General features: G+C 36.7%; 2 protein-coding genes and 1 long non-coding RNA gene across 4 annotated transcripts; 2 read left to right on the top strand and 1 right to left on the bottom strand.

The window, feature by feature from the left end:
• Window positions 1–4,965: 4,965 nt before the first annotated feature.
• On the top strand, window positions 4,966–17,527 carry bgna (biglycan a). Its single transcript, XM_007236973.4, has 8 exons — window positions 4,966–5,147; window positions 9,769–10,028; window positions 13,421–13,533; window positions 13,783–13,996; window positions 14,182–14,292; window positions 14,894–14,987; window positions 15,728–15,866; window positions 16,495–17,527. Exons 2-8 carry the CDS (start codon window positions 9,794–9,796, stop codon window positions 16,690–16,692), a joined length of 1,104 nt encoding a protein of 367 aa, XP_007237035.3. The 5' UTR covers window positions 4,966–5,147; window positions 9,769–9,793; the 3' UTR covers window positions 16,693–17,527.
• On the bottom strand, window positions 12,895–18,600 carry LOC111192698 (uncharacterized). Its single transcript, XR_002650099.2, has 3 exons — window positions 18,484–18,600; window positions 17,362–17,427; window positions 12,895–14,025 (listed from the first exon to the last, which is right to left on the bottom strand). It is a non-coding gene; the product is annotated as an uncharacterized LOC111192698 (long non-coding RNA).
• si:ch211-229n2.7 (lecithin retinol acyltransferase family protein) lies at window positions 18,305–21,900 on the top strand. Of its 2 annotated transcripts, XM_022670835.2 has the most exons (5): window positions 18,305–18,391; window positions 19,047–19,129; window positions 19,732–19,852; window positions 20,409–20,707; window positions 21,745–21,900. In XM_022670835.2, the coding sequence occupies exons 2-5, from the start codon at window positions 19,112–19,114 to the stop codon at window positions 21,823–21,825; spliced, it is 519 nt and encodes a 172-aa protein (XP_022526556.1). In that variant the 5' UTR covers window positions 18,305–18,391; window positions 19,047–19,111; the 3' UTR covers window positions 21,826–21,900. The 2 variants fall into 2 exon arrangements, with proteins under 2 accessions (XP_022526556.1, XP_007237034.1); XM_007236972.3 differs by lacking the exon at window positions 18,305–18,391 and having other exon boundaries at window positions 18,936–19,129.
• Window positions 21,901–23,159: the final 1,259 nt, after the last annotated feature.

Genomic DNA, 23,159 nt, shown 5'->3' with positions numbered 1-23,159 from the left:
TTGCTGCTTTTCCCCACCCACTGAATTCTATATCCTGAACCTTTCCTTAGCTTTTCCTTCACCTCACTTTTCTACACGACAGTGTCTGATTCAAACAACAGCTCACCTCTTTATCTCTGACGACTCTGAGATGTACTCAGATGATCTGTTCTGGGTGTGCATTTAAAAAGATGAATGATGTTCCACGCTGGAAATGACACGCCGCCTTACTCAGGCCTGACCACAGAGATGATTATACTGTCCCGGTCCTGCTGTCTGAGTCTCAGCGCTGAAATGGGTCCAATGTACAGAAACGGTTTGGTGTGAAATCATCAGGTTTATACTGTATATTTAGGTGTGTTTGGAGTTTTTTTTTTTTGTGTGTTTTACACTGAAGTAAAGAAGCTTATGTTGCTAACAAATAAGGAAGCTTATACCAAACCAATTAGCATCATGCTAACTAGACACCTAAATTATTACCCCTTGTCTAACATAAAGCTAATGTATTTTTGCAAATAATTTACTGTATGTATTATCTGTAAACTACATCTTAAACTTGCTGAAGAGAATAGGGGGGTATTATAAAAGAGAAAAATTATCTTGGCAATGTAAAAGGTCCTTTTGCAAAATTTCAAAACTAGCTAATTGTTAGCTAGCTGGCTCTCCATGCTAATGCTTAAGATGTAGTTAGCTGGAGCTAGGTAGCTAACCTAGCTAGCCTAGCTTAAAATTTCAATCACAGCCAAGCGTTTTGCTACAGTCATTTATTTTTTTCTTTTTATTATTCAGAAATATTTGCTAATAATTTGCTATTAATTTATATTTGATGATAAATAATTGCTCATTTTAATAATTTGCTAATCAATAATCATCAGTACTTTTAAACTAATATTTCAGCACCCTGAATAAATATTGAACTAACATTGACATTTTAACAACCTTCAGTCATCTTTAAGTCTTTTAGAAATCCTATATCTGCAGTAAAATATGTAAAAAATGAACCCTGCTTTAATTTTATGACAGATAGAATAAGGAAATAATATATAACAAAATAAGATACACCCTGATATATCAAACAGAATATATAAAAGTCCTACATGCAAAGTATTGTTCCATTTCTTTTTGCTTTAATATTTTAAGCAGGTCTAGCAACTATTTGACAGTTTATTGATTTATTTCTGAGCAAATACAGCACAATAATAAAACTTTAAGTGATTTATTTGCCACAAAATGTTTAATTGTAAATTGTTGTTTTTAACCATTTATCTAGGAAAAAAAAGTATTTTACTCAGACTCTAATATTAGCATAACTAGTTTGCTAATTCACCAGCTACCATTGTCATCCATGTAACTGTTCTATGCCAGACCAATTAACAAGCTTGATCTAAATTATTTCTTTTTGCAAAAGACAAATTACATATCTGTCACATCATAAATTCTGTCACATAAAAAAAAAAAAAGAAAATAAAAAACATTATTTTTTTCCATAGCAGGATTACTGTGGTCCACTGGACGGCCACAACCCACAGGTTGGAAACCACTGCACTACACCATATTTCACAGTAGCACACCTACAATTTCCATAGTTACACCACATTATGTGGACATAAGTATTGGGCACCTGCTTATTCATTGTTTCCTCTGATATAATAGTATTTAAAAAAGAGTTTATCCTGTTTTTGTTGAAATAATTGCCTCTATTGTCCAGTGAAGACTGCACTGTAAACCCATACGTTATTTGAACTCAAATTAATTATGTCTGTTTTAAATAAAATTGGATATTTCTAGACATTTCTCAACTATTTTGAGTTAGTTGAACATTTGTGGGCACATATACATTCAAACTGAGATCTTTGAATTTAACCAACTTATAATAACTAAGTTTAGTCTGTTGCCATTATCAGCTTCTTTTCCATTGGCCTCTGTCACAATCTATTTGCATATTGGGTGTGTCCAACAGTTCTGACACTCACCATCAGTGTGTAGAGATTCCCCCTGGACTACATTAGAAATAAATCAAGTTCCCTTTTAGTTGTAATAATTTGATGTTTTCATTTATGCTAACTCAAGTTTTCATTCCCCATTACTTAAAACAACTGAGCAAACCGGCTGCCTCAAAAAAGTTAAGTAAACTCAACTTATCTGGTTTTACAATATAACAAAAATAAGAAAAAGTTAAATCAATTTCCCCTTTAGTTGTAATAACTTGATGTTCTAAGTTATGCTAACTTAAGTTTTCATTACCCATTACTTAACTTTTTTAAGGCAACCGGTTTCCTCAAATTTTTTAAGTAAATTCAACTTATCCGGGCTTATAGTGTGCTAGACTTTCCAGAGAGCACAGTTCCACTGCTCCACAGCTTAATGCTGGGGCCTTTATACCCCTCTAGCTCAAAGCTTGGGATTAGACATGGTTTAAATAGGTTCATGTTTGTTTATCTGCTCCAGAGATTTCTAATGTATCGGCAGTTCTTCTCTTCTAAAGGGACTAGACAAGCAGTATGTGTGAATTTGCGCATCTGTGTCAGCAGTTGGTGCAACCTAAAGTTGCTGAATGTGTTACTGTAATACAATGGACTATATAAAAAATGGGACAGCATGCTGACGGTCAGTCTAAGGAGAGAAAGTTCTGGTTTATTTTGGAAGATCACCGCCCACGTCTTCTCATCTATAACTGGAGGACAGGCGGTCAGACAGGCACATCTGGATGTGAAAATAAAGTGTGTGATTATAGTGGAGTGAGTGCGAGAGAGAGAGAGAGCGAGAGAGAGAGAGAGCAAGAGAGAGAGAGAGACTGTGTTCATTATTCCCAGTGACAGTGCCGGCTCTGCCCAGGTTATTTCGGGCAGTAAGTGGCAGCGCTGTGCCACACCAGGCCTTATTTTCCACTTCAGAGCAGCAGCAGCTCTTCCTGTCCCACGTCCACTTTCACATCCTGCCCCTGAACATATACACTAAACCAGCTAACTCACTGCACACACAAATATACCAAACTACCATCAATAATTCTGTATACAGTAGGAATTATATGGTCATAAATATGAAATATTCAGTATCTGCTAGGAATTATTTAGTATTCAGTATAAATTATTCCGTATCTACTGAGTTATTTAGTATGCAGTATGAATTGTTCAGTATCTACTGAGTTATTTAGTATGCAGTATGAATTGTTCAGTATCTACTGAGTTATTTAGTAATCAGTATAAATTATTCCGTATCTACTGAGTTATTTAGTATGCAGTATAAATTGTTCAGTATCTACTGAGTTATTTAGTAAGCAGTATGAATTGTTCAGTATCTACTGAGTTATTTAGTAATCAGTATAAATTATTCCGTATCTACTGGGTTATTTAGTATGCAGTATAAATTGTTCAGTATCTACTGAGTTATTTAGTAATCAGTATAAATTGTTCAGTATCTACTGAGTTATTTAGTAATCAGTATAAATTGTTCAGTATCTACTGAGTTATTTAGTAATCAGTATAAATTGTTCAGTATCTACTGAGTTATTTAGTATGCAGTATAAATTGTTCAGTATCTACTGAGTTATTTAGTATGCAGTATAAATTGTTCAGTATCTACTGAGTTATTTAGTATGCAGTATAAATTGTTCAGTATCTACTGAGTTATTTAGTATGCAGTATAAATTATTCTGTATCTACTGAGTTATTTAGTATGCAGTATAAATTATTCCGTATCTACTGAGTTATTTAGTATGCAGTATAAATTGTTCAGTATCTACTGAGGTATTTAGTATGCAGTATAAATTATTCCGTATCTACTGAGTTATTTAGTATGCAGTATAAATTATTCAGTGTCTACTGTGAATAATTCTGCAACCGCCATTGATTTTTTTCAGCATTCACTACAAATTATTCAGTAAATACTGTTAGTTATTCAGTATAAACTATGAATTCAGTATTGTTCAGTATCCACTGTGAATTATTCAGTTCGCAGAATAAATTATAATTCAGTATCTAGTATAACCTTTTAAGCAATGATTATAATTATATATGGAATATCAGCTATAAATTATTCAGCATATAGTATGTATTTTCTGTAATTAATTGCTAATTGTATATATTGTGCTGTGCTATATGTGTGTGTGTGTGTGTGTTTGTGTGGCAGTATATTGTATGGTGATCTGCAGGGTGGGGTTGATGTTTCAGCTGGATGGCTGTGGGGTCAGATTATATTAATGTGGTTAGTGATGTAACCCAGTCAGCTGCTGTGGTTCGACCAACAGGACTCTTTCATTCAGATTTACATTTAAACCATCCGCAGAGTTCAGAGCCACAGCTGTGTGTGTGTGTGTGTGTGTGTTCCAGTAACAGTCATCATAATATCTGTAATTACAGGCACCTGAATGGAGCACCACGAGACACTTTCTTAGTGTGTTACTTGTTATTCTTACGAACAAATAAATATTTTACTAAACATTTTAACATCACTGTAATTAATTTCAAACAGACACATGTCTTAACATTTAAATTTTAAATGCAGTCATTGACTTTAAGTTGCACTGATTGCTGACACACAGCTTGTCTAGCCCCTGTAGAGACTGCAATCAAATGCCATTGAATGCAATCAAATTCTCACAGCAATGTGACCAAATAAGTTGTGAGGTGTTATCTTCTGAGTGAGGCTGAACACTGGTCAGCATGCTCATGGCAAGGCCATGTTGATTATGGTTGGAGTTGGAGTGAGGCCTTATAGTGCATACCCATGACCATCTACATCCCATAGGTCAGTGCAGTGTCCTTTAGCTTTTATGGGACATGCCACAACTCATGGGACACAATGCTGGTTCTTGCACTGGACTTCCAGTACAGCTTTCTGTCTCCAAAAGGTTTCTCTCTCTCTCTCTCTCTCTCTTTCTTTCACACACACACACACTTAGTCTCAGTGAGAGTGGGCGGGGCAGTGTGCGTGAGTGGTAATGGGCAGTTTCAGTGTAGAAGTGCCCGTTTCACTGCTGTCCCGTGGTGTTGGGTTGCAGGTGCTCCTCTCGCTGGCGGGACAGTTGCCCAGAACCATGAGACAATTCTGAAGCTCCAACATCAGCAGGAGGAACCCAAGGAACTTTCTCACACACTTACATACACACACACACCCATTCCCTCTCACATACACACACTTCTCCAGATCAGTGGTGTAGCCTACTCAAGGTAAGATTATTATCATTATTCATATTTTATTATTATTTTTGACCATTAGGACATTAGGAGCTGAGCTGTGTTTTGATTTCAGAACCTCTACAGTGGTCCAGTCTGAGATTAGCTGAAGCTGGGTTTTAAACTTGTTGAGGGTTGTGTGAGAAAATCTTTCAGGTCCAAGTCTTCAGTGAGTTTAGTCAGTGTGTGTTTAGTCAGACAGTGTTTAGTCCAAGTGAGGTGTTTAATGCTTTGGTAAATCCTTTCTAGAACATCAGTCTGATCTTCTAGTTTTTAAGCTTTAAGTTCTACTCTGGGAAACATGCACTGAGACGTGGGAGCAGAAGATAAATAAATCTTCTGCAGCCTGAGTCTCTAATTTACAGCACCCACCAGTTCCGCCACCAGCCCAGCCACTAGCATGGCCACTAGCTCAGCCACCAGACCTGCCACTAGCTCGGCCACCAGCCTGGCCTTCAGCCTCGCCACCAGCCCAGCCACCAGCCTAGTCATCAGCAGTCATTATGGACTGTTCATTATAGGCTGTTTGTTATTGGCTGTTTATTATGGACTGATTATCCTGGGTTGATTACTATGAGCTGTTCATTATGGGTTGTTTATTACGGGCTGTTTATTGTAGGTGGTTAATCATGGGCTAGTTATGATGAGCTGGTTATGTGTTGGCTGTTCATTATGGGTTGTATAGAATGGGCTGTTAATTAAGAGCTGTTCACTATGGGCTGTTCATTATGGCTTGTTAATTATAAGCTTTATATTACGAGCTGATTATTTTGACCTGTTTATTACTGGTTGATTATGACAGGCTTCAATTTTATGGGCTGTTTATTATGGACTTCTTATGATGAGTTGAATGTTATTGTCTTGTTATTATGGGCAGATTATGATCAGACGTTTATTATCGAATGATTATGATTGGCTGATGTTGGAGGCTGATTGTTATGGGCTGTTCATAAAGATCTGATTATCATGAGCTGATTATGAGTGGCTGTGTATTATGGGCTGATAGTAAATGCTGTTTATAATGGGCTGTTTTTGTTAGGTTGTTTGTTATGTGCTTATTATAATAAGTTGATTATTATGGATTGTTCATTACAGGCTGTTTATTATGGTCTGTTTATTATGGGCCGATTATAAGGATGGTCCTGCAGTGGGCAGTGTGGGCTATTTCTGGAGCTGCTAGATTTCTGAATGGACTGAATGGGCAGAAGTTCTAGACTGAACTTCTCCTCCTTCATAATCTATTCTAATCTTTCTAATGATCCATGATGTTAACTCGTCAATTTTCTGTCAAATGTGCAGAGAAAATTCACACTGCATTACTTTTATCTACTATTTCCTTTATCTTTCTTTAATTCTTTCAACTTTCTTTTTTTATATGACCTAATCATTCTTTCTTTCTTTTGTGCATTTTTAATGTCTTTGTTCCATTCTTTACCTTTCTTGTCTTTCTTTCCTTTTTTATTTCTTTCTTGTCTTCTTTGTATTTATGCCATTCTTTATTTATTTTATACATTTATAAAGTATAAATACAATATATTTATTTATCTACTTTTACTTTACTTATTCTTTTTTGTATACTTTATGTTTATTTTTTATTCTCTGGTAATTCTCTGGGTTTGGGTTTGAGGTTTTTGAAGTGTAGGAGAGAATTGAATAAAAGAAACATAAGTATTCTGTTTTACGGAGGTGGGGTTTCATAGGGGGCTTATAGGGTTTATAGGAGTGAACACCTGGACCCTGTTTTACCCCATCTGTGATCTTTACTACCCGTTTTCAGACATTTTTCCTCCTTTAGAAGATCAGATTTTACCATTATACTGATCTGACTGCTGTTAAGGATCAGACTGGAACTCCATTGGTTTAAAGATGTTTCAACACCTGGTGGGTTTGAGTGCTGATGAGTGACATCACAACAAGTGGGAAAGGGCGTGGCCTACTACTTCCTCCTTGAGTTTTAGGGCTCTGTCACAATTTAATATGATAATTTAACTCATTAAAGCCAGATCAAAGAGTGCGGTATCCCTAACATTTGACAGACAGTGTTTTATTTTTTTCAATGTGAGTTTGCTTTATTGTACTGTGAGTGTGTGTGCGGGTGTGTGCGTGCATTTACAATAGCCAGTGGGAATCTAAATCAGTCAAACCCAAAACCAACTGGGAGGCGAAACCAGTGGCGTGGCTTTAACTGCCTCTCTGTGGCCGAGCGAGGAAGAGTATACAGGAGGAATGAGGGGGTGAGAGAGAGAGAGAGCAAGAGAGAGAGAGAGAGAGAGAGAGACGTGGCATGGACAGAGGGAGCAGAAGCTGTGGGCGAGTTCCAAAGAGGCCCGACATGCCTTCCTAACTGTGCACACTCTGAATGTTTATATCCAGTATGAATTAGAGCTGAAATGTTTTAATACCAGAATATAAATATTTAATAATTTAATGATGTAATATCCTCGTTAAGAACCTGTAATGACCTCGTTTAGAGTCTCTGGTGTGTAGAATACACTCAACTGTGTGTGTGTTTATACTGTTATAATCCAGTTAAAGTGATTCTGGTTTACGGAAAGAGCTCCTAATTCACCTCCACTGGTCAGACTGGGAATCTGCAGGAAAGCTGTGGAAATGAGGCCCAAACAGCATTCCAAAGAAACCAGATGAATTCTGGGAGACTTTATCCACCTTATTCTTTGTGTTATAATTTCCAGTAGTTTTGTATTAGATGGTTACTATTGTATCGAAACAGAACAAAACACAAAAAGACAGATGAACACCACACACATTTACGAACACAAAATGTTCATAATGTTACAAATGTAACACAAAATTAGTAATGTTCCAGGCACAACACAAAAGATCTGAGTGTTAAAAATACAACTCAAAAGAATATTACTCTCCGGAGCAGGTAAAAACAAACATAAAGCTATTGTCACCATGCCTAATGTCAGGTACCAACACCAAACCCCCATTATTGAACTGTGGAGCAGTGGAACTGTATTCCCTATAATAATGCTGCTCCGTCCAATACTTTGTATAGGATAAGCTGGGCATTTTCTCAAACAAAAGCAGTAAAAAATGTTTTAATACCCTTGGTTTTGGAAGAAACAATAAATGAACAGTTGTCCCAATATGTTTTTCCATATATCTATATATCTATAGTGCTGAAGCGTGTGGTGGTTTTGTGACCCTGCTGTACCACCAGAAGCGTCCAATTTTTCCCACAATTACAGTCATCACCATTACTGGTTTTGAAAAACCATATGATTTACAGGCTGTGTGTGTGTATGTATGTGTGTTAAGCAGACTGTGTTAAACACATACACTTGCAGATGTTCTGGTAGGATCTCACCCAAACACTGCCATTTTGCTTTTTGTTCCTACATGTTCTTTGGCTTTTATTTAGTTGCATTGATGTCCCTAGAAAATATGTGGTCTTGAAGGTAGCATATGTTGGTCTAAGTTCTCAATGTACTTTTCTACATTATGCTGAAGGGTACTGACACCCCGCCATACTATGACAGACACTGGCCTTTGGTCCGGACAATGCCTCCAAGCCCCGTGAGGTTTATGTCATTCTGGACATGGTTAAGATAAGACCTCTGTTTTTGTACAACTAGGTTTTATGTGGTATTTCTGACCCCTGACCATGTGGTTCTATCAGCTTTTTTTGAATCATGATTCTTGATGCATTGCTGTCTAGGGATGCCCTTGTCCATTATACAGATATGACTCTTTGATACAATGTAAAGTAGTCTTAACTCTTTGTATAAAAGTGCAAATTTGCTGTCCCCCTTATAATAACTCAACACACAACCATTCATGTCTAAACTACTGGCAACAAAAGTAAAACCCCTTAGTAAAAATGGTCAAATTATGCCTAAAGTGTCAATACTTTGTGTGTCCACCATTGTTTTTTTTTTAGAACTGCTTTAACTCTCTTGGACATGGAGTTCACTAGAGCTTCACATGTTGCCACTGGAATCCACTTAAAATCCACTCCTCCATGACATCATGGCAGCACTCATGCTACCCTGGGATGGCCAGTTCTGATTGGAACCCCTGGAAAACCACTGAATGACCTGTATCTCAGTTTTAGGGTATTATCAGTCTTCTTATAACCAAGGCCATCGTTATAGAGAGCAACAATTCTGTTTCTCACAACCTCAGAGCCATGTTGAATATTCAGTGGCCAGTACAAGAGAATTGTAGCCAAAACACAAAATCAAACAGAACACCGGGGAGGAATATGGATAATTGGGCAACATTTAGCCATTTTTACTTAGATGCATACTCTTGTTGTCAGTGTTTTAGACATTAATAGCTGTGGTATGAGTGATTCTGAGGGCACAACAATTTTTACTGTTATATAAGCTGTAGACTGACTACTTTACAATGTATCAAACAAAGTGTTTTGTTTTCAGTGTTGTCCCAAGAAAAGATACAATACAATACAATAAAATACAATAAAATATTTAGACAAATGTGAGGGGTGTACTGACTTTTCGTGAAATACTATATATGTTACAGTAAAATGTCTGTTTCTGCCACCTAGTTTCTACATGGACTATTTATTTCTAAATTTATTTAAAAATATTCTCTTCACTCTTATGTCCTCCATCACCTTTTTCAGATTGATCCCGCCCCGCTCACCAATCATGCCGACAGTCGCCCTAACTCTCCTGCTTCTGCCCCTGCTGACCTCTGCCCTGCCCTTTCAGCAGAGGGAATTCTGGGATTTTGGGAAGGACATCGATGTGAAGGACCTGCTGATGACGATGATGAAGGATCAGGAGGAAGGCTCAGCGTTTGAGGAGTTCCCCCAGCCTGAGCAGCCCTCCTGCCCTTTCGGCTGCACCTGTAACCTGAAGGTGGTGCAGTGCTCTGATCTCGGTGGGTCACAAACAGGGACCATTAAGGCAATAGTTTGGTAAAATATCTCATTTACACACAATCATGCAAAGTCAAGTCAATTGTGTATTACATCACTAATACTATTGTGTAAATAAATAAATAACTGACAAAACACTGACACATTTAATGGGACAGGTAATAGTACAGAATGAACAATTCTAGCCAGATGCCACCAGTCACCATCATTACCACCCACTGCACTTTCCACTGTGGATAGTAAGTCCATAATGCATAATCTAATGGCCAGTGTTCAACCTCACTCACAAGATAACACCTCACAACTTATAGAAAAAGTCAACTTTGTGAGCGTATAACTCTCTTGTTGTGTCTGTCGCATATGAGTGCTCCTGTACTGCAGGTGCCGCTTTGACATCCTATGTGAATGCAGCTGTTTTAGATGGTCTAAACTGGTATTTGATGGTTAATGTGGTTAAAAAGCTGGTCATCCAAATTAAAACATTATGACTACTAGAATTTAGAACATTGCTGTGAGGATTTGATTGCATTCAGCAACAAGATAAGCAATCATGAGGTCAGAAAGCCAACTATTCAAATAATCCAAAAAGAATTGGACGTAGCTCCATCATTCCAGAAAACACAGTTCCACTGCTGCACAGCTCAATACTGGGGGTTTATACCACTCTAGCCCATGTATCTTGTTTATAAAGTCCTCTTCTATTTGTAGTACTTTTCTACAGGAACCAGACAGACTGCATGTGTGCATTTGCACTTACAGCTCTGGAGAAAATATAAGAGACTGTTTAAACATTTTTTGGTTTCTTTGATTTTACCAAATTAAAAACCTCTGGAATATAATCAAGAGGAAGATGGATGATCACAAGCCATCAAAACAAGCTGAACTGCTTGAATGTTTGCACCAGGAGTGACATAAAGTTATCCAAAAGCAGTGTGTAAGACTGGTGGAGGAGAACATGGCAAGATGCATAAAAAATGTGATTAAAAGCCAGTGTTATTCCACCAAATGTTGATTTCTGAACTCTTAAAACTTTAGAAATATGAACTTGTATTCTTGCATAATTTAAGGTCTAAAAGCTCTGCATTTTTTTGTTATTTCGGCAATTTCTCATTTTCTGCTAATAAATACTCTAAATTACAATATTTTTATTTGGAATTTGGGAGAAATGTTGTAGTTTATAGAATAAAACAACAATATTCATTTTACTCAAACATAAACCTATAAATAGCAAAATCAGAGAAACTGATTCAGAAACTGAAGTAGCCTCTTATTTTATTTCCAGAGCTGTATGTATCAGCAATGGGTGCAACCTTAATTAGCTGAATGCATTCATAGTGTAAGTTACATAACTGCAATATCAGCATTTCCAATGTAACCTGAAGATGAATGCTTAAGCTGGTAAGCTAAATGGTAGACCAGCTAAATCATCAAATTCAAACTCAGATATACCTAATTTTGCTCAGCAGTTAACTGGTCAACCAGTTGAACCAGTCTGACTATCATACATTCTGGTATGGTCTCAGCTGATCATCTGAATTTAGACTAAATATTCAGTAACTGGGTCAGTAACTGGGTCAGTGAGCAGACTGCAGCAGCTAGTGATTATTATGGAATATCTTTCTCATATCCCCTCTGCTGACCCAAAATTTACCACTGTCTGACATCAAAGACCTGCCCATCATTTCCGTCATGCCCTTTACGACCCAGTAGAGCATTAGAAGTGAGAGGACGGTGGACTCTCTGACCAAGCCAAAGGAAATTTAAAGGGTCTCTGGGATTAAGCAGAAAAGTATAAAGAGATTTTGGCATCCACATCAAACGCCTGGTGGTGGGAGTGGCCTAAACACTGTGCTAAACACCGGTCTAACGTGACCCAGACTTCGGAGCAGGTGGTCAGGACTATTTTTTTTACGCCACACAAACTGTGCCGTAAACTCTGACGTCTGTTTCAGTGTAAACGCTCCAGTTCAAAGAACCTGTCTCGTTACCGCCTAACCTCACCTGGACTCAACACCAGAACCAGTGCTCATTCAGATGTTTATAATACTGACAGGGGTCCAAATGTCTGCCTCTCTCACTTTCTCATTCACTATCTCTCGCTCTCTCTTTCATTGTCTGTATATAGAACACCTTCTTATTCAATGTTTTCTTTTTTTTTGACTGACCTTCATTCCTTAGAGTAATACTTTTCTTTGTTAATAGGAATTAGAACATTACTGAAATAGAGCTATTCACTGAATACACAACTTTCACAACTTCAAAACAGATGTTCTCACATTAAGAGGAAAAGAAATTCAAGTAATTTACTCTTGACAAGTTCAGCAAAGCTGTTAACTGAATGCCTTTTTTCTGTCACAACACCACTGGAACTAAAACTCATGGTGATTGTCTGACAAACGACCTAGATGGTGGGCAATTGCACAACTGGGCAAAATGTCTTCCAGTGCATCATAGAGGCATGTCTAGCAGTTAACGATCTCTCAACAAGAGGTACACTACACAAAAGAATCCTCTGAGAGTCATTTTACAGGCAGTGAGGGAGGCACTTTTATGACAGAACTACATTCTGAGTTTTTTGTCTCTCTCTATCCTCGCCTTACTTTCTCTATCTCTCTCTTTCTCTCTCTTTGTGTTGTGATGTGCTACGTGGAGCTGTGCTGGTCCGTCTCCATGTTAATTATAGAGGACTCTCAGTGGGGACAAGTAACCCACATCACCACACACACACACACACAGCATCAGAACATTTCCCAAATTACTGCTTTCTGCAGAGTTTAGGAGTGAACTGAAGTAACCCTGTGACAGAGGAACATCTAAACCAAATACAACCACTGAGCTTTATTAGAGCTTACACACACACACACACACACACACACACACACACACACACACACATACACAAACACAAACATACACACCCTCACACGCAGGATTAGATGACAAACAGACCACAGCAGAACAAATATACAATATAATGAATTAAAAAGCCCACCCAGAGACTCATTTACCCAGACAAATAATCATTTAACCAAGCAAAGAATCATTTATGTGAGCAAAGAATAATCTAGGCAACAAAGGAATAAACAAAAGAATATTTTAACAAAGAAATGGTTAATTTACCCAGGCAAAAAACATGCAACGAAAAACTGAACCAAATCAGAAATCATTTAACTAGGCAAAGGACCATTTAAGCAGGCAAATACTCATAAAGGGGAAAATGTATCCATTTAACCAGGCAAAGAGTAGTTTGACAAAGCAAAGAATCAAATAAGCAGATGAACAATTGTTAGTTAACTAGACAAATAATCAAATGTACTTATTATCGTGGATCAGTGAGAGTTACAGTATTTGTTTGTTAATTTGTGTGTGTGTGTGCTGTGTGTGGTGTTTGCAGGTTTGACCTATGTGCCGTATGACATCCCCTCAGACACACTTCTGCTGGACCTGCAGTGTAACAGGATCACAGAGATCAGAGAGGGAGACTTCAAAGGCCTCACCAACCTCTATGTAAGAGACTCACAGGCCACTTTATTAGAACCACCAACCTCTACTTTTTGCTTAAACTCTCTGGCTACTATATTGGAAACACCTAACTCTACCTTGTGCTTCCACTCACTGGCCACTTTATTAGAAATGTTTACATTTTACAGTTTAAACTTCTACCCTAACACAGAGATTTGTAGTTGCTGCATTGTATTTCACCTAAATTCTTTGTGTGTGTGTGTGTGTGTGTGTGTGTGTGTATGTGTTTAAAAGGCTCTGGTACTGAGGAGTAATCAGATCTCCAGGGTGCACCCACGGGCATTCGTGCCTCTGAAGCGGCTACAGAAACTCTACATTTCCCACAACCAACTGACCTCCATCCCCCGCAACCTGCCTGCATCACTTGTGGAGCTCCGCATCCACGATAATCACATCCGCAAGGTGGCAGCAGGGACCTTCTCCAGCTTGGGCAACATGCATGTGATCGGTGTGTGTGTCTACATCTTTAAACACCTGCTGAGGGAACAAGACAATGGGGTTTTAGACATTGTGTAACTGACTGATATCCAGAGCATTAACTGAGTAAATTAACAGTGTGTTATTCAGTTTAGTGTTATTTTCACTAAAGTATGTTTTTTTCTGAGTGTGGAGATGCTTGTATTCTGTTTACAGAAATGGGCCGGAACCCCATACAGAACAGTGGATTTGAACCTGGAGCTTTCATCGGTCTCAAACTCAACTACCTGCGCATCTCTGAGGCCAAACTGACTGGAGTTCCCAAAGGTAACATACACACACACCCACACAAACTGTCAAACTAAATAATTTAGGGAAATACAAAAAGACAAAAACAAACAAACAAAAAAAACAGACAATTTAGGATTGAAAGGCTATGATTATACATAATATGCACACAATTCTAAATTTACAGTATATATTATCAAGTAAAAAATGTGCCTCATTCTGTTTAAATTACCTTACTGTGCTGAATACCACATTAACACCAAAAGTGTAGAAACCCTGATAACACAAACACGGATACCACAGAAACACTGAATATTACAGAAAAAACTGAATACCACAGAAACACTGTATATCACAGAAACACTGTATATCACAGAAACACTGATATCACTGAAACATTGAATAACACATAAACCCTGGATTCCACTGAAACACTGGGTACCACAGAAACACTAATACCAAATTTGATACAACAACCACAAGGAGTTTGTACTTAATCAGACTGTGATTATTATCAGACTGCGTCTGTGTTAATTATGTATTATGTTAATTATGTACTATGTAGTGTTATGCTAACACTTTTATCCAGCCTGAAGTGTCTTGATTGTTATTGTCTGTAATGATGTTCCTGTGTTATCAGATCTGCCAGAGAATCTTAATGAGCTTCATTTGGATCAAAATCAGATCCAGGCCATCGAGCTGGAGGACCTGAGCCGGTACAAGCAGCTCCAGAGGTCAGAACATCCACATCAAATGTAACATACTGTAACACTTAATATTCTTAAGTCCACAAAGAAACATATAATGTGTAACACTATAAACAGTATCAGCCAAAATACAAATACAATTACCAGAAGTAGCAGAAGTTCACAAGTCTAATACTCTAGAAAACAGTTAAATACAGATTTATTTAGCATAAATAAAATAAAAAGAATCAACCCCCACGTCTGTTTAACTGTGTTGGTTTCCAGTTATTATTGGTTTTAATATTTTAAATATACAGTTTGTTGAGAAAATAATATATAATAAATGACGATTAATTGGTTATGATTATTTTTCACAGAAACTGAATCGGATTTACTAATAGCAGCAGTGTACAATTAGCAACTTTAATACATCCTCTTACTTCACATAGCTTTTATTTCACTCTGTGTCAGTGTCACTGATTTATTACGTAATTCCATATGTGTTCCTTCATAGTAATGATGCCCTTAATATAAATCTATAATGTAGAACATAATAAAAGAAAAAGTGAAAACCCAGTGAAAGAGAAGGTGTGTCCAAACTTTTGACTGGTACTGTTCTTTATTTACCTTACACCCCAAATTACTCTTATTTGTCAAGTTTGCCCTCTAGTGTCTAAACACTATAACTACATGATAAGTAACATCAATCCCCCCCCCCCCCCCTCTCTCTTTGTATGGGTGTGTGTGTGTGTGTGTGTGTGTGTGTGTGTGTGTGTGTGTGTGATTAGGTTGGGTCTTGGGTTTAATCATATTCGTCACATTGAGGATGGTGCTATGTATTTCTTGCCCAACCTGAGAGAACTCCACCTGGATAACAACCGCCTCTCCCGTGTGCCCTCAGGTCTGCCCGACATGAAGTACCTTCAGGTAGGTTTGTGTGTGTGCTCATGTTGGCATCACTGGTCATATTAATAAATAATTGATATTTTATACAGCTCTGGAAAAAATAAGAGACCATTTAAAAATGATGAGTTTCTTTGATTTTACCAAATTAAAGACCTCTGGATTATAATCAAGAGGATGATGGATGATCACAAGCCATCAAACGAACCTGAACTGCTTGAATTTATGCACCAGGAGTGGCATGAACTTATCCAAAAGCAGTGTGTAAGACTGGTGGAGGAAAACATGCCAAGATGCATGAAAACTGTGATTAAAAACTGTGATTATTTCACCAAATACTGATTTATAAATTCTTAAAACTTTATGAATATGAACTTTTTTTGCATTATCTGATGTCTGAAAGCTCTGCATCTTTTTTGCTATTTCAGCCATTGCAAATAAATGCTCTAAATGACAATATTTTTATTTGGAATTTGGGAGAAACTACCTTGAACCCTTGACCATGAACCCCTGGATCTGCAGCTTAATCTAAGGGGAAACTTAAAAGTACAATATGTACCATGGCTTTTCGAGTAAACTCAACTTTTACACTTTTATCAATACGTTACGACTCATAAAATTCTATGTATCGGCTGTTTGCTTTTTCTTACAGGTGGTCTACCTGCACTACAACAACATTACTGACGTAGGGGTGAACGACTTCTGTCCGATGGGATTCGGAATGAAGCGAGTTTTCTACAATGGAATCAGTCTGTTTGGAAATCCCATCAACTACTGGGAGGTCCAGCCGTCCACATTCCGCTGTGTCAGTGAGAGGATGGCTGTGCAGTTCGGAAACCACAAAAAATAAAAAACGCTTTTTGACACCCATCCACCCACACCCATCCACACACACACACACACACCTATGAACACACAAATACATTTTGTGTTTTTTTTTCAGGGCCATTTCTAAACATTTTGGACCTCATGAGACATCCTACTTGGGGACTCCCACTCACCCACTCATCTATCCTAATGATATTATTTTGTCTGTATGGAAGAATTTTATTTAAACTTCATTCATTTTAATTAGAAAATACGTTTTAATACATTCAAATGTAAACACAATACAACAATAAGTAACTATATGAAAAATAATTCTAAATTTGCTGTATAAATAATTAACAAAGTGCAATAAATAAACACAAATAAAACTACTTTTGTGTGTTTAAGTGGAATGTGACTAATTCTGGTTTCACTGTAAAAATTGCCGTATCTGTTTAACATAAATAATGACTTTCTATGGTAACAAGAAACTCAACTGGGTTTTATTTTTTTGGATTTTGCTCTGAATTGCTGAAATAAGTGACTGTTTATATGGTAAATGCGGATGCCATGGTTCCATTTCCCCCTAGGCTGTTTTATAGAAATGGAGATAAAATGAAGATCTTATCTAATTTGATACATTTGAAACAGAAAATATACTTTAAAAAGAAACGATTCTACAGCACAAAAGACACAACATATTGATACTTACCCTACTGAACTTCATTTGGAATGCTGAACACAGGAGATGGGGTCTCAATATAATTTCTGGTCATATCTGAAATGGTTTTTGATTAAATTTCAGTATTATGTGTAAAAATGTCTAGATCAAATGTTATAAAGAAAAACATGCATGAATAAAAGATTAATAAAAAATATTTTAAGTGTCATATAAATACATGCATCACAAATGAGCAGTGCCATGGAAAAACCTTTAAAAGGTCTGAATAACCTTCACTTAATTTGATACCAGTTTAAAATTTGAGATTTAAGATTTGATACCAGTTTAAGAGTTCCTCTCAAAAACATTTTTATATTTTACCAAGGTCCCTCACACCTGAACTGTAACAGGAACAATGCAAAATGTGCTAAAGTAGATCAATTGCTTTCAGCAATTAGCTAGATAGTAAGTGGCTGTGGTAAATAATCACAGCACTTATAACATATTGTAATTTTTATTACACAATACTATAATTATAAATATTATCACAGTCATTGCTGCTGTATTTTAATTAATCATTTAATATATCATGTTTAACATTTTAAACTAATCATTAGAAAAAATAGGTACTAAATAAATTTTATTTTGAGGTTTCTCAAAAAGAGATATCTTTTATATTTAGTAAAACAACAGCACTGCTGTCCTGAACATACTAAAAAAAAAAAAGAAACATTTCAGTAAAACAAAAAAAAATTTAACTGGCAAGGGTAAAACAAATTAAGAACTTTACCAAATTGTTAGCTACCTAACAATATAACCCGCTCACATACACAAGCAGTTATATAGTAGTATTACTTCTACACCAAATTGATGACGTTATTAACGAAATATCACCATATAATAAGATAAATTAAAATTTAATGTTAGTTTATTTTGGTAATATTTTGTTTACTAGTTGAGACAGGAGCTCCTCTCCAGTGTTTCTCTCTCCCAGTGCAGTGTAGTTAGCGTTAGCTATGTAGCTACACAGAGCAGCACCACAGATCCAGGGAGTCAGGGAGGCAAAAAACACCAAGTTAAAGTAACTATATTTAATAACTCTACTCAAATAAACTGAAGAAATAAAGCATTTAACTCCACTTTTCACGCTTAATATCAGTTGCTAAATCTTACCTTGAAAGATGCAAGTTAAAAAGATTAGCTTAGCGTTAGCATGCTGAGGTAACTGACCAGTATCATAGTCTGCTAAGCTAAAAAAAACTGACTGACTTTCTGTGTAACCTACATTTTATGACGTAATTTTAGGGCAAAAGAAATTAAGAAAAACAGTTGACTTAGAATAAAGTTGCAATATTATAAGAATTAAATCATAATTTTACAAGATTAAAGTCATAATGTTAAAAAGACAACTGGATATTGTATTCAAATTGTTTCAGCCTTCTTAAAAGCTGTCTTAATTGTATTACCCTTGATTGTTTTGCTGTTCCTCTATTTCCAGTTTTAAATAATATAAAATACTAAAATTAATGTAAAAATCATATTTTGTAATAAATGGATTAAAACAGAGGAAAATACACCTTAAGTCACTCCTGTTTAACTGACAGCCCAGTTTCAGTATTCACCTGACCTCACCTGTTCTAATCATTCAGGTGGGGTTTTAATGGTTTCTGGTTCTGCTGCAGTCTAACCATTCAGGTTTAACTCCTTTCAGCCCACATTCAATTTTTTTTACTTAGTCCCGCCCATCATACTTTTAAAAACACACCTGAGGAGATCTCACAGATGCGAAGGACAGGCTACAATGGATTACACAGAACAGGTAAGTCTTCTTAAATAATAAATAAAATAAAAAAAAGAATAAAATAAAAATATATGTAGTAAAAGGTGAAATGGCCTAAACTGTACTTTATTTATACAAAATTATAATATATGATTTATACAGAAATTAAATATAGCTTAAGGGGCCAGATGCCAGATTCCCACAGCTGGAAAACAGGGCAGTCAATGTGTTTAGACTGTGTTTGCTGTGTTTACATTGTGTTTGCATTTGATTTTTGATTTTGATTTTTGTTGTATTGTTTAGTTTAATTAAAATGTATAATAGTTAGAATATTAGTTTTTTAACTGTTGCATTTTCTAATAAAACAGAACATTCAGAGTTGCTCATTTTGTGATTTTTACAGTTTAACAGATTAGCACTGCCTGCTGCATAGAGCATGCTAACTCTAAACACACTGTAAACAGTCCAGTATGTGATGATCAGACTGGCTGTAAACTCAGTAAGCTGCAAGTTACTGTGTGATCTCAGTTATGAATATAAATATAATGTAGGCTATTTGACAGTGTTCTAGAAGTTTTCAGCGTAAATGTAGTTTAGAGAATGTTGTCAGACCGGTTCTAAAACCTGATCTGCACCAACAGGTCGCTGAGATTGAAGCCTCCGCCCACTTTGGAGACCTGATTGAATTCAGCTATCCTATTGGCTACTCTCACTGGGGTGTCTACGATGGGGATGGATACGTCATACATTTTGCAGTTGCAGGTAGGAAAACACTGCTTATATATATCTACAGATGTTTAATGTTTGCAATATAGAGAAAGATACAATGTTTTTGCTGAAAAATCACTTGCTTTGAACAATTGAAAGTTTCATAATTAATTATTTGGTTTGAAATGTCCATGTATTATTAAGGTTTAGGTTTTAACTCTGCATAGATTAATTCAAATACACAATCTGACAATTGAAAATAGATCAGTCAGAAGTCTTTTCAACTTATTTGTAATAATTTATTATATATTTTGGTGTCAGTTTCAGGTTTATATAGGAATGGAACCAAATAATAATTCCCCCAAAAATCATGTTTATTATGTATTGTTTAAAAGTTATGATTTAAGGGCAAATAATAAGGCAATACACACTTTTTAAATTGTGTATGTTAGAAATTTAAAAAGATGCAATTCTGAAACTTTGCACCTTGTATTTTGCTCACATTTACAACATTTCCTGAAAACATTTTAGTAAAAACACTTTTTTGTTGACCCTTAAGTTTTTCATAAATTCTAAGATGTACTTTTTTTATTATAAACCCCACCCCAAGACGAGACCCAGGTGATGAACACTTTCCGAGGCTACCTCCAAACCGTGTTCCCGGTCTGCGGGGATCTACTCATCGGGGAGACCAAAATCCGCCGGGTGCCTGTCAAAGAAGTCACCGTCCCAAAGGGGGCGCACATCTTAGTGTGCAACAACCGGCACGCTCTAAAACCATCCACCCCAGAGGAGATGAGGATCCGCCGAGACGCGCTGCTGGATAAAGAGCTCAATTATAAACTCTTCTCGCTGAACTGCGAACACTTTGCTACATTCGTGCGATACGGGAAAGCAGTGTGTAACCAGGTGAGTGCAGATCTTCAGGCAGGCCCACACTCCTAAAGAGGCACTAAACCCCCTGATTTTCGTTAACTCCACCCTCAGCTCAAATTTGAAAAAGAGTAAAAAATTTGAGGTGTAGTTTGGGAGGGGCACTGGGTGATGTATGGGTTTAGAGGAAGGGTAGGAGGGAAAGCTGATTGGCTGAGCCTCAGCAGCAGGTGGTTTTATTGATAGACTGATCTGCATATTATAAGTGTCTGTGTACCAAGGTACGCGGACACATCATCCGTGCCTATAGCACATTTAAACCTTTGAGAGCATGCTTGCCAAATAAAGCTCAATGGGAATTTTTTCAGAACTTTGATTGGGCTATTCTAACACATACATATTCTTTGATCTAAACCATTCCACTGTAGCTCTGGTTGTATGTTTAGAGTCATTGTCTTGCTGGAAGGTGAATCTCCTTCCCAGTCTCAGGTTTTTTGCAACAGGTTTTCTTCCAGGATTGCCCTGTTTTGTCTCAATTCATCTTTCCATCAACTCTGACCACCTTGCCTGTCCCTGCTGTCCCACAGCATGATGCAACCATAAACATGTTTTACATTTGGGATAGTGTGCTCAAAGTGATGAGCAGTGTTACTTTTCGCCACATTTAGAGCTTTTTAACTTAGGCCAAACCTTTCAGCTTTGGTCTCATCTAACCACAGCACCTTCATCCACACATTTGCTTTCACATTTGTCTTTCTCTAAACATTTGTTTTCTTTATGTCACTGTCCAAGCCCATGAAAGTTGATGCCGCTTTTGCAAATGGTTAACTTCTGTTTTGCACAGTCCCTTTTTGTGTTGTATAGCAGTTCTGAAATGCAGGAATATATATATTGGGTTTGTACTATGTGTAATCAAAATAAATGCAAAAAACACTGTTATTTCCATTAGCATTTTAAATGGCTTGGAAAATATCTTGTATAACCACGTTATGTGGTAACCCTCCTTTGCTTATGTTTTTTTACAGGAAATTAAAATACATTTGTGTGTGTGTGTATGTTTTTTTTTTTTTCAGATCCCAGGAAAGACCAAAAATAAGGAGTGTGAGGAGGCCACCAAAGTATTTGCGGAGATTGTGACTAACTATTACTCGTGATTTGATTATGTAACAAAAACAGTGCAAACACATGTTTAATTGTAATATAAATAAATAAATATTAAATTTCTTAAATATTTTCTTTGGAGTTTGTGGATTCACACAGCACTACAGAGTTTTTTGTGCATTTTTAAGTGTATTAATATTCTAATCAACAGCTGTAAGTTATACTGATTTGGCAGGAGTTTGGTGTACTTGGTATAATAGTGCACAAAATGGATATGAAAACACTGCCTGATGCCTGACACACTGTTTTACCAGAGTTCTGAGCTTGGAGGAATCAGGAGCATGCCTAGGCCTTGACTATGATTTCAAAGGGTTTATATTAACCCCGGGTCTTTACTCATACCAAATTTATTTTATAGGTGAACTAAGAGCAAAACCATTGTAAATCAAAAACACATATTCAACAACTCATCATCAAAACGGCAAAACGTAGCATCGTCTGAGTCTTAGACTTAATAAGAGTGATGTGAAGATGGCATACAAAACTATTGAAGGGTAAAGTCACACTGTATGCTGTATACTCAATTCTAGAGAAAACTGCAAAAGTTATGTTTAAAATGTCCTCATGTAGCTGTAAAAGTGCACTTAGCTCTCATAAGACCATTAAACAGTTCTGCGACACCTTGATTTAGCATAAATTGATTTTACGCTGTTTACATTGTATTGTCCAAAATGAAGAAATAGATCTGCATATATATGTTTGCTATATTGTCCAGCTCTAACTGCAGTCATCTGATTATAATCCAATCATGAACTGCATGTAAATGTACTCAGTGTCTTTGCCTCCTCCATGCACATTATAAACAAACAAAAAACATTTGTCTGTTGAACAACTTTACACATTTCCTGCAATTGGACTGTTAAACAATTAAACTATTTTTTCAAGCCATAATTTTTAAAGTTTTGTTGCAGGGCTATATAAAAGGCAAAAACAAATTTATTTAAAAGCTAAATGTTGTATGCTGAAAACCCCTAGCCTAATACAAACATGGCACAACAAGTATGGAAATTTGTCCTAGGTAGACATTTCCTTGTATTAGCAATGCTTCTTGGAAGTAAATCTTATACCGTTGGAATGCCTGTTCATTTTCCTTTTAAATGGTTCCACCTTTGTAAGGAACATGCATTTGTGGGATGAGTAGCAGAACAGCAAACAACTTATTCACCCATTGACTCATTTGGTGTTTGAAAATCTTCTTAGGGTATCGTCTTTTTGGGAGGCCCTACTTAATGCCCTGTCTCTGACATTCCCCATTATCCCCGGCATTCAGTTTGGAGATGGTATTAGGGCACAATTTGTGCAAAGGGCACAAACACATGTTCCTTAC

This window comes from Astyanax mexicanus, chromosome 12 (assembly GCF_023375975.1).
Source record: "Astyanax mexicanus isolate ESR-SI-001 chromosome 12, AstMex3_surface, whole genome shotgun sequence".
Classification (NCBI taxonomy): domain Eukaryota; kingdom Metazoa; phylum Chordata; class Actinopteri; order Characiformes; family Acestrorhamphidae; genus Astyanax; species Astyanax mexicanus.
This window is presented reverse-complemented; position numbering and strand designations above follow the sequence as displayed.

Excerpts from the sequence above, each read along its gene's own strand:
- bgna (XM_007236973.4), top strand. The coding sequence starts at position 9,794 with ATGCCGACAGTCGCCCTAACTCTCCTGCTTCTGCCCCTGCTGACCTCT. Across the intron at positions 13,534-13,782 it reads AAGGCCTCACCAACCTCTAT|GCTCTGGTACTGAGGAGTAA; the intron begins GTAAGAGACTCA and ends TGTGTTTAAAAG. Across the intron at positions 14,988-15,727 it reads CGGTACAAGCAGCTCCAGAG|GTTGGGTCTTGGGTTTAATC; the intron begins GTCAGAACATCC and ends GTGTGTGATTAG.
- si:ch211-229n2.7 (XM_022670835.2), top strand. Across the intron at positions 19,853-20,408 it reads CATACATTTTGCAGTTGCAG|ACGAGACCCAGGTGATGAAC; the intron begins GTAGGAAAACAC and ends CCCCACCCCAAG. Across the intron at positions 20,708-21,744 it reads GGAAAGCAGTGTGTAACCAG|ATCCCAGGAAAGACCAAAAA; the intron begins GTGAGTGCAGAT and ends TTTTTTTTTCAG.